Consider the following 21,543-nt stretch of genomic DNA (forward strand, 5'->3'; position numbering starts at 1 on the left):
TCATTTGGCTTGCAGACTCTTAATCATGTAAGTGTGTAAGGTGTAAAGAAGAACCCAGCTTGACTCTTAGATCACACAGTGAACATGTGGGACTATTAGACAGAGGGGAAAAAGAACATCATTGTACTTAAAATCTGATTACATTTGCCAAAGAAATCAGAGTCAGGAAAAAATATTGAAACCCTAGGATTCCATTTACTTGGAGACCCTATTCAGAGTTGAGCCATGCTTCAAATTACAAATAATACCAGGGGTGGAAGGAATCAGAGGGAACAATGACAGCTGTGGCAGAAGACGTTTTGCTGCTTGAGTAGCTGGCTACAGCAGCATGGCATCTTCACTTCCGACCCAACTCGCTGGCTGTCTCTGCCCTCTTCTCTCCTTTGACCCATTCCTTAAGTTTATATTAATACAAAATATTTTTACAGTATTAAATATTTTTTTTGTTATGTTTAGGCCATTATTTCAATGTTTGAGCGTGTGAGTGCACTACGTGAAAGGGAGGTTGCCATGGTAATTTCTCATTATTGTTGAATAGAAAAATAATTACTCTGGCAAAATCCCCCGTAACCTGTCAGAGCATAAGTTAAAGATGCCTGGGGGCAGCCTTGCCTTCACCATCCCTTTTTTGCAAGAAGAAGGGGGTGATTTTATTATTCTTTTTTTTTTTTTTTTAATAACTGGATCCTTTTTCAGCTTGGCTAGGGGACACCTCATTTGGTTTTGTTCACCATTTGGCTGTGAGAGTAGTTGGGCCCACCTGTGACAAGGGTGGAGCAGAGAATTAATCAGCAGAGCATATCCAAGGTGTCAGCCTTGGATTTATGTATGCTATTAAGGTTTGGGGTTTTTTTGTTGTTGGGTTTTTTTTTCTTTTGTGGGTGGGGGTGGGGTGTTGCATTTTCTGTTTTTCCTTCTTCCTGACATAAAATATGCAAAACATAAGATAAAGACTTTGGACAGTATTCAAACTGTGACAGAGTCAGGATATTTCATCTATCCAGGGAGGGAATCCACAGTAATTCCGTCTCCACATTTTCCTTGCCTTCAGACTTCTTGGAAGCAAGACTGAGTGCAAATATGTGTGGTTTTGAGGTGAGGCCCTGCACTTTCCCTGCTCTTGTCTGTTGTTCCCGTGTGCATTCGCATCCCAACTATATGATGCTCCTCTTTTGCCTCCCATGTCATTAGATGCTGCATGACTAGCTCCAGTGATACTCAACCACGGAGTTAACAAGAGCTGCAAATGTGGTGTGTGACACTGGTTCAATCCTTCCCGCTCCTCTTCCTTCCCTATGACAAGTATGACCAAAAGATCCCAGTTAAGTGATCCTGCAGCCTCTCTTTCGGCACGTGGCAGAGCTTGGTAACTCGTAATTACTGGTTGGACAGTGCACTCTTGTATGGACTTATAATGTCACCCACCAGTCTGTCCTGAGGGAAGGGTCGGTGCTGGGTTTCTGTTGAACACCTACCTATATATATTCTGTACTTAGCGTTGTGGCTACTCTGCTAGTCAATGCAGTGATGTTTGCATGTGGAAGCCCTCATCAAGTTTACACCAGCAAAGAGGAAAGAGCAGCAGCTCTCTGTCACAACAGATTTCTAAGATGTGGGGATGGTTTTGATACCTCTGTGTGTGACTAAATTTTGAGCAAGTACCACAGGGCCATGGGGCTCATTGTCCTGCTGCTGCTGGGTGGGATGAGCCTTGGCAAGGAACGTGAATTACAGGCTCTGACCCAGCTGAGAAGTTTCCCGAGGGGTCTCTGGTAGGAGCTGGAATGCTAAAACCTGTCCTTACCATTTCTTCGTTGGATGCTTGGCAAAAATCAAAGTAAAGTTGTGAGGCAGGAAAGATACCCTGGTCAGTGGAGTGAAATCCAATAGTAACATCTTCAGGAAAAACAGAGGCAGAACAGAGGCCAGATAGTTATTTCTCTGCATGTGTACATATAATGAGTAAGATAGATGCAGGTTTTTCCTTAAATCGGCATTTTATCTCAGGATTATTTTTTTTCCTGTGAAAGTAACAAATGCTTTCTGGCTTAGTTCTATATTGCTCAGGCATTAAGAGGTACTCGGTGCTCACCACGCTGAATGAACCTGGCCTTGTACGCTGGGAAGGCAGCTGCCGTGAGTGGGATAGAGTGGCTCTGAGGAGTGCGACTGGGGCATCTTCAGAAGTGTATTTCCAGCTTTGTTGCTGATCCTGTGTGCTGCAAGTGATTTAAATCTCAGGGCCTCAAAGAAGCAGAAGAGACCGCACCAAACATTTAAAATCCAGATATTAAATATATCCATAGCTTTTGAATGAAACGGTGGATTCTGTCGTTGCCTGACTTCTGTGAAGACCCTTGTGAGCTGGACTACTTGGACAGGTGCTAGACATCGAGGTTTGGGTGCCCGTTGTCGATCACCCAGGTCTGAAAATGCCTGGTTCAATTGTCAAAGCCAACAGACCACCTGTAGTGGTGTATTGGTATATGCTTTATATTCTATACAATATTAATGATTGCTATTTTCCAGCTATGTGTATTACTGTAAGTCTATGTATACACAGGTCATCTTAAAATATTGTTTTCACTTCATGTATCACATTGAAAAGTAAAGATTTCACACAACAATTACATTTAGGTAACTAGCTGGTATTTAATTAACCTGCAGTAGCATTGTATTTATATTAAATGCATTGGAGTGGAATGGCTATTATATTTAGTTTCTAAATAACTTTCTTGTCAACTCATGCTGATAATCGGGTTATGTAGCATTATAGAATTAAGTACTGAGGTTTTTTTCATTATTAGGACCAAGAATTTGAGATACATAGTCCAGAAAACGGGGGGAAAAGTCATAAGAAGTTTATTTGCAACTGATTTATAAAACCATTTTTAACATTTAAAGAAGCATATGTCTTTATGACAATGAAAGTTTTTACATATTTAGTGTGCTTGATAAAATGAAAGACAGTTTATTGTATAATAAACTAAACATTTTAGCATTTTTCTTAAATTAGAACTAGAACCTTACCTAGGAAAATTAGTTTGAAGTATCATATAGACATCTACACCCCAAAATCATAGATGAAGAAGCGCAAACTATGTGTGATCCTGTCAAATTTCTTTTATAAGGGATGAACATATTTTCATTTTGCCTCCTGTTAAGTGAATGATCTGTTACTTCCTAGGATAGTGACAACCTCTGGTGGGATGCCTTTGCAACTGAATTTTTTGAAGATGATGCAACCTTAACCCTTTCATTTTGTTTGGAAGACGGACCAAAGCGATACAGTAAGAGATATATTTTTTTTGTTCTAATTTCAAGCCTGAGTTTCTAAACACAGTTTATCTGTAAGAGGCAGATGCAACCCTGGCAATGACAAAGTCACTTGTTTGTATTCAGTGACCATCAAGTTCCATTAAAGAATTGCATGGCTTGGGAATCCTATTTTTTTTGTGGAATTCCTTTGAATTTTATTACATGAAAATAAATTATTTCCTAGTGGAGCAAGGCAAATAATACAATATAATCTTTGGAATTTTTTAATTAATTTGTTTTGGCTGTGCTTGCACTCTTTGTTAACTTGGTTTCTGCAAATATTCAAGTGTTGAGTCTTGTGGGCAAAATTGTTCACAGAAAGGGTACTTTGTAGCAAATTTCAGTATCATTTCTGGAAGGGCTTCCAGATTTAAACAGGGATCAGAAAAAAAATACCAAAAGCTATATCCTTACTGGTGTAGATAATCATTATTCCATCAGCTGCACGGATCTATGCTGTTTGCACACATTAAGGACCTGCCTTGAATATTGTCTGAACAGCAGTGGAAGTCTAGAATACTCTAAAACAAGCACTAAATGCAAGCTTGAATAAAAGTGAAGCAGTGAATAAATCTTACGGCTTTGATATCCATTGCCTGCATACACTGAGCAGGAAAAAGGGGTAAAATTCATCGAACAAATTGTTCGAAGTGAATAATTCACTCAGCTTTAGCACTAAGCAACAGAGAGATAAGTAAACATAGAAAAACTCCATTGCCAATTGTTTCACTCCATTCAGAGTGACCCCTGCTTCACGGTGGCAGCTTGTGCTCTCTGCTTAATGTTCTGAATCTTGCAAGGTTCTTCTTTTTCTTGAGAGTGACTGATTGTCAGCGTATCACTCACATACTTCTAATTCCTTTTATCAATTATCTCAGGTATTTATTTGACAAGTGTTACCTTCTCCTGGAGAAAAAATAACAGCCACTTTGAACGCACGTTCTGGGATTAGTGTTGACAGAATTACAGTTTCTTGCCTTTCAAAGCAAGTGATAACTCTGTAAAGGTCCTCAAATTACAGCCTATAGCAACATTGGTAACAGCTGATCTGTCCTGATTAGGTTGAGTCAACTTGTCAGATATCAGATTTGCTAGTTGTGTTATCAGTCCAGAAGGCACAGATACATCAGCAAAAAAGCAATTAATGTCCAGTTAGATCAGAGGGAGTTGTGTTTCTGGAAAATGGCGCTGCATATGAAAGAATTTGTCAAAGAGTAAAATATTCCTGTTGTCGCAAGTGCTTGATAATGGTTGTGCTTGATAATGGTTGTGCTATCTGTAACTGGGACAGTTTGGTACGGGGCAGTACTGTGATTCTTAGCATTGATAAGCATGATTGAAAGATCAAATTACAGTGGGCATGTTTTTAAAAGCCACTAGTACACAGGATTTTTCCTCTGGTTTTAATTTCTGACCTCTGCACAAACTGTTGTTGCTTTTGTTGGTGTTATTCTCAGCATCTGGAATTAAAGCTCAGCATATAGGGCTCTTTCCGTTCATTCACACTTCCTTTCCTTTGTTAGTAAATATTTACATAATTCTGAACTACAGTATTAGTGATTCTTTCTGACACGAGCAGTATTCCTGTTTAGTGATACTCTAAAGTGCATACTTTGAGCTGTTCCAGTCTGGGACTTCCACTGCCATCTGGGCAGGCTTTGAGAGCAGCCTTGGGGATGCCAGGTCATCCCAAGTCCCTACCTGGGGACACCTCCAGCGCCGCTTGGGAAGGGTGCAAAGTGGAGGTTGTGCGTTAAGAGCAACCCTCTCTTCCTACCAGGGAAGTTGGTGTCCAAAAGCATATCCAGGAGTTAAGAACAATCTACTCTCCTTTGGGTGCAAACATTAGCAGAAAATCGCTTCTATCTGTAGCAGGTCCTAGCTGGCACAGAGACCTGACTGAGGTCTCTGTTTTGCCCACCCAAGCCACGCACATGCTCCATTACGACTATGGAGGGCCTTGGCATCTCCCAAAGACCATAATGTCACCCAGTACTTTTACTCCAAATAACTGGTGAAATCACTGGCCAGTGGGCAGGGGCTCCTCCTAGGTGAGCCAGAGTATGTTGAGTGGTGGCAGCACCAAGCATGGAGTTTTGGAAGAGATTAAACAAAAGTGCCTGATCTCCATCCACGCCGTCCCCAGCAAGACACCTGCCTCTTTGCCCAGCATGCATGCTCTTTAGTAGGTAGTGGGCATTAAAAACATGGGAGCTGGCTGAGAGGAAAGAGAAAAGACAAATTGTTCTTACTCTTGTAGGTGCAAACAATAATGGAGGGAACCAAGATTAAGCCCTAGAAAAGAGAAATAGGCATCCTTTGAGAAGTCTATAGAGTTGAAAGTGATGAAAGATGCCGACCTCTTGCCTTTGCTCCAGGATTCAGCTCAAAATTGCCTGCCTTTGTCTTGCTTCAGCCTGTGAGAGATTTGCTTGCATCTCTAACATCTGTTGTGGCTGCACCTCATTTTTTTCATTTGGGCAATGGTTTCCCTCTTCTGGGAACAAAAATATTCATTTCTGGAGAAATTCCAGAAAAAATCTTGTGAGGCTGTGCATGGGAGAAGGACAAATAGTTTTTTGTTGTCCGTGGCCACAGTTTTTCTCTGGGTTATGGCAATTCCCAGTCCTTTGCCCTCCTTGTTCTCAGTGACTATCCAGATCTTGCCTTAAGCCACTGGAGACAAGGAGGAGCATAGTGTTGGGCTCCAGGTTCCTTCTTCAAAGCCTCCCAAGACCATTGTGGGAGGCTGCTGGGAATTTGTGTATTCTCTTCTGCTCTTCTCTAATCTTGACTGCAGTCCCCAAACCCCTCTGGGGGCTTCTTTTCCATGCTTGCTTTAAACTTTTCCTTTCCATGGGTTTCCTATTGCAGCCTTTTTCCCAGCTGGTTCTCTCTGCCCTCTGCTCTTACCTGGACAGCCCAATCCCTCAGCCAATGCAAATGTTCAGAGCGTGTGAATCGGGCCTGTAAATCATTGTGTGTTACAAGATTTTTTTTAAAAAAATACTACTCTTACTTGCATCCCATTTCTTTTAACTTTTAATATACAGTTCTATCCAAGAAACTGTAAGGGTTGTAAACTCACTTTTTTTTCTGTCTCAGAAAACTAGGCTGCTTATTTAATTTCATGGCCCCAAACTGAAGCTTTATGAAAAACACCAAATATTTTTAGGCCTGCCTTTCACATTATCGTGTTTTACAGCACTCCTCTCTATACTGAGAAAAGCGGTTTTCTTCACTTTACTACTCTCACTGTTGGCCCTGCAAGGTTTCTCCTCAACTATCAGCTCTGAGATTCTTTAATTTGTAAGGAAAAATAGATATGGGTCAAAGTGGGGATTTCAAGTCACCGGGTTATGTTTACTTGGCAGAGACAGCTCTGTGTACTGATACTTGAGCTAGCTTTAAATGTGCCTGTATATCTGTATGGCACAGCATGTAAAAATACTTACTTATGCCTTGGGAAGAGTAGAGGTGTGTTAGTTCAGTGATCCACCAGTGCTAATTAATTTGATTGCCAGGTTTGTTAGACCTAGACCAGTTATCTTCGCAGAACATTATTTTGTCTCGGATAGATGTGCACTTGAAAGCCCAGCTCAACTTCTCATGCAGAGATTCTGTGTCAGACCCAAAATCACTGCCGTGCCCATCTTTGCAGCTCTTTTTTGTCTTTCTTTGGTATTTTATTTCTGTAGATGTGAGAACTTTACCTTCTGCAATTCTTCCTCGGTACAGCATTCCAGAAAGAAGATACTATCTTCTTTCAAACATCCACTGAAAATGTATGTTTTTCTCCTGCTTGATTATACCCCTCAGCTATTCTTTTGGTCTGTTATTACCTACGAACCTTACTCATGTTATTAAATTCTATGTCGAAATTGAGTTTTAATGAGAAATGCTACAGAAAATAAAGATATATTTTAATGTAACAAACAAAGGTGTAAATTATGTGTGTTTTCCCTAGTCTGGCTTTTTGGCTACAGTGAGATGGAGAGAAAGCTCACACATTCCAATGCCTAAAGACAGGGAAAGATTCCTAAAACCAAAGAGATGCTACCTGTTTTAAACTGCATTGAATTATATTCAACAGAAACTGAGAAGCAAAAAGAAATTTGCTTTAATTTATCATGCCCTGATTTATTGGGTCAAGAAGTAAATAGGATTTAAACAAAACCAAAAAAGAAAATATGCCTAATGGAGCAGATATTTTTTTTCCTGGTTGTGGATAAAACATATTCGTTTCCTGTTAAGAGCCTTCTATCCCTGTAAAAGAGTAAATACTAGACTCTGATCCATTGTTGCCCAGGTTCTTTGTTTCTTAGAGACAAAATATTTCCTGAACAGATAAGAGAAACAAGTTTGATTGACAGCTCTTAGCAGAGTCTCATCAGCTGCTGTGCTGACAGCCTGGTGATGCGCACTGTGCTGATGTGGTAGGGACTGACAGGTGATTGACAGCCCAAGACTGTGGAGACAGGAAAGATGAAGCATGCTCAGTAAGAATAATGTGCAGTGTTTATGCAGCACTGCAGAGAATAGGAGCTAGAAAGTTAACTCTTTCAGAACAAAGGGACACTGTAACGCATAATGAATGCAGTTGCCACTGTACAGAAAATTAGAGCATGTCTACATTTCTCTTCTGTTCACTAAATGTTTTCTGTTCATGGAGGAGCTATATATTGTGAGGAAGCAAAAGCATGAGCTATCACATTTGTAGCTGTAAAAAAATTTCATGTGTGGTAGGTATGATGGAGTCCTCAAAATGGATTTATTTAAGCCTATAGATGTATTGAGAATTTCAGGCATTTTTTATGGGCTTCCATCACCCAATTTTTTATGGCATTGCATAATGTTACACAGCAGAAATTTCAGACAGAACCAGTTGAGCTCTTTTGCTCTGTGTATGCCTAGAAAAATATAGTGGTTTCAGTTTTATTGTTGCTCTGAATCTGTAGCTGATAATTGAATATGCATTTTCTGTTATAATTGCTATTGCAGTTTGTGTTTGGAATGTACAATATAACTATACCATGCTTTGCGTTTTATGCACTTATTGTTCATTTTCTCTATTTGGTGCATGAACCCTGCTTGAGTTTTCTTAATTTCTTGATTTTTTGATAACTGTAAAGTTAGAGGTACAGTTTTCTGGGCAATAGTTTCAGAGTACAGTGAACTTTGGGCCAAACGGTAAAATCAGCAGCTTTAACGTGCTTCTCTAAGATTCTCCATGTGCTTTTAGAATATATTACATACATTACATACATATCTTAGACTTTACTACAAATTAATTAGTACATACACAGAGAGTGAGCGGCAACAAATTCATTCTACCTTTGTCCCTGTTTATAACCTGTGCAATACAGGTAACTTTACAGCCCTTTGTTGGATAACTTCTGTGGAGGTTAATGGTGGAAAGCTATGTCTGGCGGGCATTTCTTAAAAGAAGGGGACATAGTTTGGGAATTAGAAGGGAAAGTTCACTGCACATTACCCACTTGCTTAACTATTGTCAAAAAGATGGTTGTGAGAGGCTAGCACGCTGTGTTATCACCCCAGGTTTCTATGAAACTGCCGTCTGGCTTCTCTCACATAATTCTTAAAGAGAAAATTAAATTTGCCAAGAGAAACAGATTGTAGTATTTCCAGGAACATGCTCTTTCTTTTTCCTTTTATTTTTTCCCAGAGAAATCCCAGTCATTAAACATGATTTGAGCATTCAGGTACAACACACTAAATTGGCCTAGCTTAGTAAGTGAGACAGATTATGCTGTGCGACTGCCTGGTCTTCATCTTTATATACCACTCTTCTAGTTCTGTTTTGTTTCAAAGTTTCTTGGCAATAATTTTGAGTTTAAGTTCAGAACATAGATGAAAATTTTGTTAAAATTAGGTCTAACAGCTCCACAAGTGCCTGTGGATCACCACTAGCACCTCCACCCCTCAGTTAATGATTTCTAATTGATAATTAGTACTTAAAATTGGTGTTTTAAGGAGTTCTCAATCCATTTTACATATGCTCTATTAAAACTGTATATTAATAATTTTTAGTAAGAATATAAGTAAGGCACTAGTAAATCAAATGCATTACAGGTGTCTAAGTGTATTACACCTATGCACTTATCTTTATCACCCAAACTTCTGTAAGCTTATCAAAGAGTAAAATGAGATTTGTTTGACAAGACCTATTTTACATAAACCCGTGTTGACTGGCATTAATTACATCCCTTTCACTTCAATCTTCTTCAGTTAAATCCTGTATAATTTTTTTTCACTATTTTGTCTGGATTGATATCAAGTAAGTGTATTATGTTATACAGTTATCTGGCTATATAGTGTCCCTTCTTAAATATCAGTACAACAGTAGTTTTTTTTTTTTAACTCCCTCAGTGTTTCTTTTTTTTTTTTTTTAATTATTATTTTATAACACCAGATAGAAATGTGCAAAAGAAACTCTTAGAACTGCTACTTTTAAAACATTTACTCCTAATAGATACTGTTTGAGATCCTTAGCTGCTGACGGACTAGGAAGCACTTTTCATCTCATGATCAACATTCTTTCCAAAAGTAGAATAAAAAAGCTTTTTATATTTTGATGTTAACAATTTTTCTGTTTCCAAATTAAATTAAGTTTTGAATAAAATTCAAGGTCTTTCTTATTTTCTCTAGCCCATACAGTCATGGATGTTTCACTGGCACCTTCAGCATCTCATTCTAATATTTTATGTTTTATAATGTGTTTTTACAAAATGCTTTCCCCCTTTTTCTCTTTCCTTTTACATTCTATATTCCTCATAATGATCAGGGTTTTTTCCTTCTAATTATTGCCTTCATTTTTCTACTAACTTTTTGCCAAAGTTTTTTTTCTTTGTCAGAGTATAGTTGTAGCTTTTGGATATCTTATTAAGTCTGTTTAACAGATTCTTAATTTTCATGCATTGTTTTTACCCATGTTTTGTCCCAGTCAGTTGAGCTTTGGTGACTCTGGCATTTAGAAGAGATACCAGCTGTATCTCTTCTACTGATTGGGATTGCCTTTTCTTTGTCTGCACTGAATGTATATTTTGGATGGCATTTGTACAGAAACACGTGGTCTGACTGGAGAGTGTCAAGAGGAAAGCAAAAGTCTTGAAAATAAGACTTAGTAAGAAAAATGAAAGAATTTGAGTTGATCAGTCTACAGAAGAGAAGACATGGGAAAAAGGAGAGGGCAAAATGGGACATAATAGCAAGACCTATCAAGGAAAGGCGTGTGGTCTGTTTCCATATCCATGATAAGCAGAAGAGATACTGGCTTTAAATTGCATTTTAAAAGTACATTGAGGGGTTAGTTCCTACCAATAAGAAAAAAGAGGTGCTGGAGCAGATTCCCTGGGGAGGCTGTGGAGCCTCCACCAGCCAAGGTGCTGTGTCTGACCTGCATCTCTGATTCCCTGGAGTCGCTGGTCCCAAAGCAAGTGCCAGCTGTTCAGTTCAGGCTCAGCCATTGTAACAAGTTCTGGAATGATTTTCTCATCTAAACTTTTGGGGATTAAAAACACTCTACTATTTCTCATTTTTAACAATATGAATAATGTTTTTCTAATACTGCTGGCTATGCAAGACTTCCCGCATGAATCTTCCACTGATTTCCTTCAGAACATGCATTTTTCTTTTTCTCCATATTACTGACAGTTGCTGAAGGAATAATTCCTTCTAGTTCCTGATTTGCGATTAGCAGATATGAATTAGACCTTCACCTCTGCCCGCCACAGGCTTACTAGTTAGCATAATGTTCCTGTACCTCTGAGTTATCGATACCTTTAAAATACAAAAGGGCTTCTTTACTGTAAAGTGCCAGCCATGTGCAACGTGTGCACATGCACGTATGTACATACACAACCTCAGATGGGTACTCCATGGAAACATTTATTATGAAAACCATCCTATCAACCTCTTTTTCGAATATCTTACAAATAAATACAAGATTTCAGATATCTTACAAATGGGTGTCTCAAATCTCTTCTGCTTGTTACTAAGCATATTATAGAAATCAATGTTGGAGTCCCTATGTCTGTGAAGTGGCACCTGGAAAAGTGCTACTAAACTCCTAATGTGAATATTGCACAATTATATATAGTCTCTAATTGCAGTGGCACACCGAAATCCCAGTCAATCAGATTGATTCTGCTGCTGTATAAACAGATTAAGTGATAAGCCCTCTTTGGGAGAAATCATAATATAATAGGACGTGATACATTATAGGAGCCTAGGGTCCATTCAGAGAGCAGGAAGAATAAAGGCAAAATTAACATGAGAGAATCACAGTGATTTGTGGACCTTTCACTTGCTTAATACAAATAATGCCTTTGTTGTGGTTGGCTTTTGTTCACCCATTTGGTCCAAATTATGTAGCGTTCAGTTCTTTCTCTCTGCTGGAGACAATGTTAATAAAATGCTGGAAATCCATGCAAAATAATGGAAATCAATAGCTTTTTACACCAAAATATTAAACAACTTTTCACTATTACAAACTCAGGGTAAATTATTTCTTTCTTTGCATAGTGTGATGGCAGTTGTGAAGAACTGGTCAGTACTTTTTCTGTTTTGCTGAATAACTTGCAGGCAGATCAGTGTTTGGCTTCAAATGGCATCAGTACATTAAATAAAGATCATTAAGGTTTTTTAAAAATTGAGAAATAAAAATGTTCCTATACTGAGCTATTTTAAAACACTTTTGATATTGAAATTTGAATTTGAATTGAATTTCAATTCAATTTGAAATTGAAAATATTCAGATGTTATTCAGCTTTTAAAATTATCATGTGATTTTTAAGATGGTCAGTTAATATATGTTATGTTCTTGCAGAACAATGTTCTAATTTACTTACTGAGTTCCTGTAAGAAACAAGACTCAGTCTGAATATTCATCCAAATCTAGAATTATACGTACCTTTCCCTTAGTAGTCAGGAAATATTTTTCTTCTACATTTTTCATTTTATTTCTTTTTTTTTTAATTACACTTATGTTGTTTCTTTTCCACAAGTGAAACACCCCACTCTGTCAATGACCTAAGCAATACCACAAAAAAAATGGAAACTTTGTGGCAGACCATGTTTTCATGTTTTCCTCTTGTTTCTAGACCAAAGAGAGGCATTTAACTAAGTACAGTAGTTTTCCCCACAGCTGGTGTAAAGTATAATAGTTTGGAGCCTACGGATTTCCTGAAGATGTTAGAAACAAATTTCCTTTTATAGAGCACTGAATAACTAAACAGTGGACTGTCAGACTTTTTTCCTCCCTTTTTGAATCCTCAGATGTAGGTGAATCAGATTATCAATCCTAATGGGTTTGGAAGCTTTACGTATATTATGATAACTTAATAACAATTTGAAAATTCTATATTGTGCATATACACGTAACACTACAGGTAGTGGTGTCACGGACCTCATGGCTCTAGGACACTAGCAGGACAACGCTTGTAGGTGCAAGTGATCTTTTGTAAGTTCAGATAATAAAAAATTTGCTGCAAAATGTGACTTCTACCCACAAATTTAATCTCGCAGACATGTATGCACACACAGATAGAACACAGACAAATATGTGAATGTGCATCCTAATATAGTGTTGGGTTTATTGCACAAATGTGCATGTTTGGGTTTACTGTACAAATAAAACTTTAATAAAATTTTTAAATAGTATTTCAATGATGCAGTAGTGCTGTTCCACATGATGCACCTTATTTTCAGGCACTAGGTATTTACTGTAGTGCAATATTTTTAAATGGCTTAGGAGAATACAATATGCAACATCACCAAAAATTATGGAATCTTTATAGAAATACATTTAAACTGGGTCAGCTGCAGCACCATGATTAGTAGAAATAGAGCCAAAAGCTGACTCTGGACACTGAGATACTGTTCCCAATTCCATATTGGAAGTTTCCTTGAATTAATGTAGTCATGAATTTTTTTTTAAAGTCTGCTGTGTATGAGAAGGCTGAGATATTACACAGCGGCTATCGTTCTTTATCATATTGAATTCTGCACTCCAAATTATATTACCTTTAAAATGTTGCTGACATTTTGCTGTTCCACTATTCTGATCCATACAGGTTTTATACCATAGTATTTTAAGTTCATTCTGGTGCATATAGCAGTGTAAGCAGTACCTTGCATTTCTTGTTTCTTCTCTCCTTTTTTTCTCAGAGAAGTGGGTTCTGTGGAATATTAGTTTAGGATTTTTCAAGACAAATGCAGGCAATATATAGATACCATTAAAAGTTTACATCAGAGAGGACAGTTTATAGGTATATGTATTGGATTTGGAACAGAATGATTGAGATTTGTGATATTCCTTTGGTTTTGTGGAGTTCAAGATACTTTTCTACTGAACTACTGGTAATGTCCTGTCTCCCGAAGGACATTCATTGTCCAGTGCCCAGCTCTGCCTGCACAGGAAGAAGTGCTAATCCAGGCCCAGTATTCCAGAGCTGGTTTTTTTTTTTTTTTTTTTGAAGGATCTTTGCTCCACATCATAGAACGTGAGTGTTGATACCTTGATTTTATGTTCTATGGGAAAGCCAAGAGGAGTACAGGCTAGCTCTGATGCACTAGACATGACCTGGGCTGCTGAGGAGATAATGCTGCAGCACATGGAGTTACCTGCAACCCTACAGTTTCACTGTGTAGGTCTGTTTCATTGCTGTCACCCAGCCAAGACATGTGGATCATCATTCACTGGTTGAGAAGAGTTTATTGTTCAAAGGCACTATCACATGCTGCTTAGCATTGGACAAGATGTCTCTTCCATACCTCTACTCCAGAATGAACTGCCCATTTGTAAGAGCGTTCCTTCAGCCAAAGGGTCTTGTACCTTGACTACGGTGTCTTGAAAGAGCTATTCCTTCATTATCAGTGTTGCTTTTTCATACCATTCAGCTTAAAACAGCTGCTTTTCATCTGTGACTCGGGCTAATCTTAGAAGTTTACCATTTTGGATATAGTGGAGGATGTGTGCAGAGAAGCCAGTGGACAGCTATCTGTTCAGCAGCAGGTTTTGGGTCAACATCATCCATGCAGTTTGCTGGGTGCCTGAAAGTAGATGTTGACCATTTTGTTGTATCTTTTAAAAATCCATTACTGCTCCCATCTCCATTTGTCTATGAAAAAGGCTTTTATATACATTGTATCTAGTCCAGAAATATTAGAATACCGTGTAATTAAATTTTATTTTTGTCTTTAATGTCTGGACCTGAATTAATAGGGCATTACTTTTCATCCTGATATCAATCTTGTTCCTTTCATTCAGATCCAAATTCCTTTGTAGTACATGATTTAATTCACTAAAATAAGGTAAAATGAAACCCTGGACCAGGGAGCATTAAACTAACATGTTTTTGGTGGCACATGTGATAGCAGCAGCCTGCTGTTTGTGTTTCCCTCTCCTCTTTCAGTTGCTCAGAGACTTTAAAACTTTTTTTCACCTTCAAGAATCAATATTATCTATATTTGTTCCTCCCGCCCGCCCGCTCCCCACCTTTCAGTCTTAAGGAAAATCAGTTCATCCATTATTAAATGAGATTAGAGAGATTAAAAATACACTTTTCTTTTATAAAATCAAGTCCCTATGTAGTTTTGTTTTTTATGCAATCCTGAACACAAACTAGTTTGGTATTCCCTAACTGAGGATCAGTGCTTTCTTTTGTGGCAAATTAGCTTTGATTTGACAGCTATTTTAGTTTCAAGATTGTATGCACACCAGCTTTTCTGCTGAGGCTTGGCTCTTAGGGACAGTTGCACATGCATGGCTGGCTATGCATCAAATTCTGTAATCCATAGGGATGCTCCAGGTCATGGTTATTTAAAAAAAAAAAAAAAAAAAAAAAAGAAAAGAAAAGAAAAAAGTCTAGGCAAAGAGATGTTGAACCATAACATGGCCTTGCACCAAGAAAATGTTAATCAAGTTGGAAAACAAAGGGGTATCATCTGCCCTTTCCAGGCTGTTTCTATTCAATATTCTGCTTTTCTTCATCATGCATGCACAACTAAATTGATTGAACTGGTTAATAGTTTTAGAATTAAAATAAAATAGAGGACATTTTACATCGAGAAAAGGGTTTAACTTAGTAAACTGTGCATGACCTGTAATGTGAATTTGTGTACAACTTGAGAACTTATGGTAGGGAGAAGGTGCTCAAGTAAATAAAAGGGAAAAGTCTGGAAAATACATTCCAACTTGGTGACCCAGCATCTCCAACCACCTTCAGAAAGGTAGAGTTTGTACTGTTAGCACTCTCATGGGCAGCTTGTTGATTTAAGGTTATAATCTGTTGTGCTAGTAGCTGGAGGCTACATTGACATTAGTAAGCAGTGCAGTGCAGTAGGAGAGGATCTGAAGAGCAAAACAGCTAGTGTAGGGGACATGATGTGGACACAGCACATGTTTTACAGAGGTTTACTCTGGACTAGGTCCAGTCCAGTCTAGTGAACTAAAAGCCTGTTAATGGCTGGCAAGCATTTGGTGCATTCCTGGAGTCCATCTGATTCCTGTCTTGTGAAGGGAATCCAGTTTGTGAGCTTGGAGACCTCTCCACAAAGCAGACCAAAGCAGGGTGATTCAGCCACTGACTTCAGAGAAGCGGTCCTTAACTGAGCTAAAAAGGGAGTGTGAAATCAGCTGTGGAGAAGGAATCCTTTTGTGATAACGCCTTCATTAGTCATCCTGCCATGTCTGGCATCCTGGGTAAAAAAATTGGTTTAATTTTACTTTCGATATCAGTTATAGCATAGAGGGAATAACCCTCTGCTCTTCTGCTTCCCAAAAAAGCATGTTAGTCCTGGAGGAGTCTATTCTACATATCTAGCACTGATTATGTTCCTATGATAATGCTCTTCTCTGGTCTGATGGCAATTCCCCTTCCCCAACCACCTTTATTTTTTGCCTTCTGGAGGTGCAGACAAGGTAGACTATTCATCACGCCACCTCCCACCCTTTTCACTTATTTTAGTCTTTGTGAGGTCTGCAGCCTTGCCTTTCAGTTAGGTCTTAGCCTTTCCGGTGCTGCTGACCTCCCTCGGGGTAAGCCGGTAGCCAGCCTTGGCAGTAGCTGGTTTTTTCTGCTCCAGACCCACTTCCCCCATGTTGGGTCAAGCAGTTAGTCCCAGGTGGCAGACCTAGAGTGCCATATGGAAACCCCATCGCTCAGGGAATGGGGTCATGTGTGTTCTTGGCATACTCTGAACGCCAGTCTTACATCCCAAAATGCCACCTTCTGAAGCTTCTTTCCCCCATCAATTCTTTTTAATAATAACAAAGATAAAAGACCTATTTAGAATCTGATGGTGTGATTCTACAGTGTAGAGCTCAGATATAATAAATATAACTTTAGCTGCTCCTAGCAATAACTTTTTCAAAAGAATGTAACCAATATGTCAGTAGAAATATTGTGGACTGCCATGACTTCAAATTAGTATTAATCTACCTTGATATGTCTCTTGATTGTAGAAAGGTGCACACATATATCTAGATTGTAGTAAATTTGTATACTATCAAATTCATTTGTGCAAATATATGTGATCATGTAATTATAGTCTGCATTATTGCAATACAGATGCACAGGGAAGCAGGATTAAGATTGTGCTGTCAGCTTCAATTTGAACATCCCTGGCATCTGAGCATACTGCAATGCAACATGAGCTTTTGGTGAAGCTTTTGCTGCAACTGCTAGAATTCAGCTCAATGCCTGCTTCTCTTTGGCAAGTCAGTACTATCCTAAACCCAGATATGTGGACCTGGTCATTCTGATCAGTGTGCTGGTCACCCGCAGGACATAAAAAACCTATTAGGAATGGAAATAATATCCATGGGGAACGTTAGGTAGTACAGAAAACAGCAGTGTAGCTTCTCAGCAGAAGTGGTCAGTGAGAACTGTGACACAAGTACACAGAGCAGAGCATCCTCTGCGCCTGGCCACCACTAGTGTGTCTTGCTACAAGAGAAAATGAAGCAAAGTGTCCCACGAGACAAGTTAGCAAGGACCACCTCTCTCCTTGCCTTCATCATTACAGAACTACCACTTCTGGAGAAAAAGGACTGACCCAGCATTTAGACCTCCTTCTAGAAAGGAGGAGAATGTCAGTATTTGATTTTTGCTTGTTTGTACAATGTATCATGAGGTAGGCATTCAATTCTGTTTAAGTTTAAAGACATTTTAGTATCTACTGAAAGTGCTAGTTAATACATGGAGACAATAAACAAAAAATATTATTTACAGAGAGCATGTTAAAGCCAGTTTTAAGCAAGGCTTTAATGAGATAACATTGACATGTGAGAATTTTCTGGCTTGCATGTCTTTCTAATTGAGTATTTCACTTTTATCTCTTCTTTCTTAAAGTAAGGTTTATTGCAATTGCACAGCATTTGTAATTTGTCTTTATGAAACCGATACATCTACTCACCAGACCGTGACACATTTCTGTAGACCTGTTGATAGGATCTAAACTATACTTTTTCTGTGTACTTTCAATTTGCAAAAAAAAAGTCAGCAGGATTGAAAGGGACAACCATGAGTCCTTGGCCATGAAATTTTTAAACCGTTCTAATATTAGAGAAAAAGAGCTGGGAGCTTGGATCAAGACAGCTGTGTTATGACAGCATGTACAGCTTTTTGTGTACACATTACTATCCAATTTTCATTCTCACTGAAGAACATTATAGATTTTTTCGCAAGCTTTTAAAGCGCTTATGTCTTTCTCTTTTCCTTCTTTATACAATCATAGTTATACTCTGATTTTTGTCACTGTTTTACTTTATGAAAGATGCTATTTGACATGTCTAGCTAGTTTAGTTATAAAGGAAGGAAGCAACAAGAAAGTAGCATCCTAATATGCTCATTATATTCAAGTCAACAGCACTTGGGAAAAACAGTGATTTGGTTTATACTCGTATGCCTTACCTATGCAATGATGAGGCAAAGGGGCAAAGACCAAAATTTTCAGAGGCAGAGAATGCTTACAGTCATTTTTACAAGTGTTCATGTAAACTTCTCATTAATATATCCATGACTGCAATTATGTACAGCCATTTGAGGAAAAGAAAAATTGCTGTTAAAAACATCGTGCTATGTATTTAGAGTCTCACCATTATTTATGAAACTTATTCTTAAAACTTAAACTTTTGCTTTTTCATAAAATAATTATTAGTGTTCCCAGGTTTCTGGCACAACTGCCTTGGTAAAATGTCATGCATATATAGCTTTCCTATTTGAAAAGCAGTCTAGGAAAGATAATATATGAGTAAACCTACTATTTCAGACAACGTAGCTGAACGTATTTTATGCAAAAATATTACAATGCATGGCTCTTCTAAAACAAAGATAGGCCAAACCATCAGTAATTATAAGAGTCTTTATGCAGGTTCACAGCAGTACAGTGGTTTTCTTTCATTTAATAATTACCTTGTTAAGCTAGTGTCCAGCTAGCTCTGTATCTTTTAAAGAAAAATAATCTGCTTATTAATTCATGGCAGAACTCCACCGCTCTTCATCAAAATATTGGTCTGGAAGTGCAACTGAGTTTTAGATTTTCTGGACTGAAGTAAGCAGCTCCTTCTCAGATTCCCTCTGGATCATTTGCCACTCTCTTTTTCCATTTCTTATCTCTACTATTATACTTCAAATTATGCCATACTTAGTTGCCTGTGTTTGGATGGGTTCTACCTAGTGCTAGGTAAATGGCAAGAACTCCCCCCTTCAGTACAAACCAAAGAGTATGTGATGTTTTTTTTTTTTCTTGCCTGTCCATTTCCCTCTAACTTTGTTTGTCAAAATTAAAAAAGGAACAATATATACCACCTTTTTAACTCCTCACGTATTTTTCAGACTAGAGAGAGACATGGTTCATGTTGCAGGGATGGCAGATAACACAAGAATCCTTTAACAAAACATGTAAAAGTTTCCTTGGATGATGTGAGAATGGCTATAAATCCTCAAAGGGAAGTTTCTTCCTTTCTTTGATATTTCAAATGTAGCTCAGACTTGTTTGGTGGGATTGTTGAGAGCTGTTGACAGACTTAGATCAGTGGAAACCTTTTTTAAAAGTTACATATTCTTCTTTTTCTTCCTCTAGAAGAAATTTAACTTCCTGTTTCACATCTTAGATGCCTCGTGCTCACTGAGAATAGCAACAATCAGGTTTATCCTGTTGCTGAACTAGCTTAAATATAGACATCTATAAAGACAGCAGTAATGAATCTCAGCTAATATCCTGTTTATTCTTACAGAGCTTTTGTATGGAATTCTGTGCTGTCACTGAAGATGCTTTTATGATTTCTGTAATGTATTTCTCTTACAAAACAGCAGAGAAACTTTCATCTGTCTGCCATCATTACTATTTACAATTGCAGTGGCACTAAAGATGATCTTCCTCAAGTTTCCAATCCACAGTGTTTTCTCAGGCGCTTCAAAACTGCCAGAAGTTATTTCAGGGATAATACATTTAATATAGACTATTAAATCTGATGCCTTGAATTCCTCAAGACATGTCAGGAGTGACTCAAGCTCTTATTTGTTTTCCCACGGACCACATGAGAGCATCCTTTTATTGGAAATCAACCCAATTTTATCCATTGCCAAAAGTGCAATGAAAATTAGTTCAGGATGGCTGAAAGGTCGTAAGATGCTTTGCTAAAGGTATGTCTCATCAGAGTCCTCCACTGAGTGCTCTAGACATGCTGCCGAGTAGGAAAGTCCAATTTTCTACTTAAAGAAAAAAAAAAAAAAGCATGGGGGGTTGGGTAGTGGTGTTTCAAAGTCCTCCTTTGCTTTTACTTAACATAACATCTTAAGTAGTCAGTTCTTCTTTGACTTCGTATGGCAGTTGAGTGCCCAGTTCCCTCATACACTTTCACATCCTGACCTTGTGCATAATCTGAGAACATGAAAGTGGGAGAGGGCAGGAAGGAGCTCTGGCCTGTTGGATCCCCCCTGTGAAGGACTCATTACCCTTACCAGCTCCTAAGCTGTCAGTGCCTAGGATGTGACATCCAGAAGTGCCTCTCTGCAGTCTCTGGACGACTGTAATTCCCATGTGGATGGAAGCTGAATTGGCTTTAGAAACTGTTCCCTGCCTCCTGGTAGGAAAAACCAGGTGTTTTTCCTATTCGGGAACGCTTATAGGCATGCCTTGAGCCTGCCTTCCCCTCACCACACACTTTTATGCTTATAGTTCCAAGGATCCCCAAAATGCTTTAGAAATACCACTTTACTGATTCATCCCACCCAACGGAGCCATCTGTTAGAAGGTATCTGGATTTGTCTTGTTTGGGGATTTTTTTTCTGATGTTGGTCAAAGTAAGAAATCTCCTACAAAATTCAGTCTGGACCTTCCTTCCCTGTTCAAATAGCAATGCATTTCTGTGCAGACTTTTACTAAAGACCACCTGTCCTTCATTTGAGGTTTGGTAAAACTGCTACTTCTTTTAAGTTTAGTGGGACGCAGTTTTTAGACCACCCTTCCTAAAGATACTGCCTAGTTAGAAAATTATTTCTGTAGTTAACCTCTTCTTTTACTATTATTTATTTCACTTATTTTTCTGCTATTGCCACCTTTGCCACATTTTGCCTCATTTCGCAGAGAAGGCACTGAAGTAGCATGGGAACCACTGTTTTCTCAGGATCCAGAAAATTGCCAAATCCCATGCTAAGTTACTTACCATTCTAAGAGATCCAATCTGATTTTAAGATCAGAGTCAATAAGGTCTAGCTATGTAACGAAAAGTCTGAAAGCCTGCATGATCTAGACTGAACCTCTTGTGAGTTGTATATCACCATAAAATGCAAAGCAGATATTTTTCTCTTGCTGTAAATGTTGCTTGAGGTCTGAGAAGAATTCACAGAACTTGCACAGGAAAAAATCTCTTCCACATTGGCATCATTAATCCTGCATTTTCTACAGCTAAATATAAATTAATTTTATGTACCGCAGCGCTAAAAATCAAAGGTAATAAAACCTTGCAGGTTACTTCTAATATTCTACAGCATGTCTGACTGCATCACATTATCAATGGAGAAAAGACAGTTTCCATTTCAGCACACAGTCTTTTTCAGCTTTTTATCATATAACCTTCTGTTTTCATGAGGAAAATTACCATGCTGTCATTTATTTTGTCTCTGCCACTTTTATCGTCCCAGAGGTGAAAAATCCTGTACCCAGTGATTCCTGTCCAGTAGCTGTTCTGAGAATTTG

At 38.3% G+C, this 21,543-nt stretch overlaps 1 protein-coding gene across 19 annotated transcripts in view; it reads left to right on the forward strand.

Annotated features, from left to right (window-relative positions):
* LDB2 (LIM domain binding 2) overlaps positions 1–21,543 on the forward strand; it is a 226,429-nt gene that overhangs the window by 80,361 nt on the left and 124,525 nt on the right. For all 19 annotated transcript variants that reach the window (XM_075752422.1, XM_075752424.1, XM_075752423.1 and 16 more), the window contains one exon: positions 3,188–3,290. In XM_075752422.1, the coding sequence (XP_075608537.1) occupies positions 3,188–3,290 (103 nt within the window). The remainder of the gene's footprint in view (positions 1–3,187; positions 3,291–21,543) is intronic.

Source organism: Balearica regulorum, chromosome 4 (genome assembly GCF_011004875.1).
Source record: "Balearica regulorum gibbericeps isolate bBalReg1 chromosome 4, bBalReg1.pri, whole genome shotgun sequence".
Lineage (NCBI taxonomy): Eukaryota > Metazoa > Chordata > Aves > Gruiformes > Gruidae > Balearica > Balearica regulorum.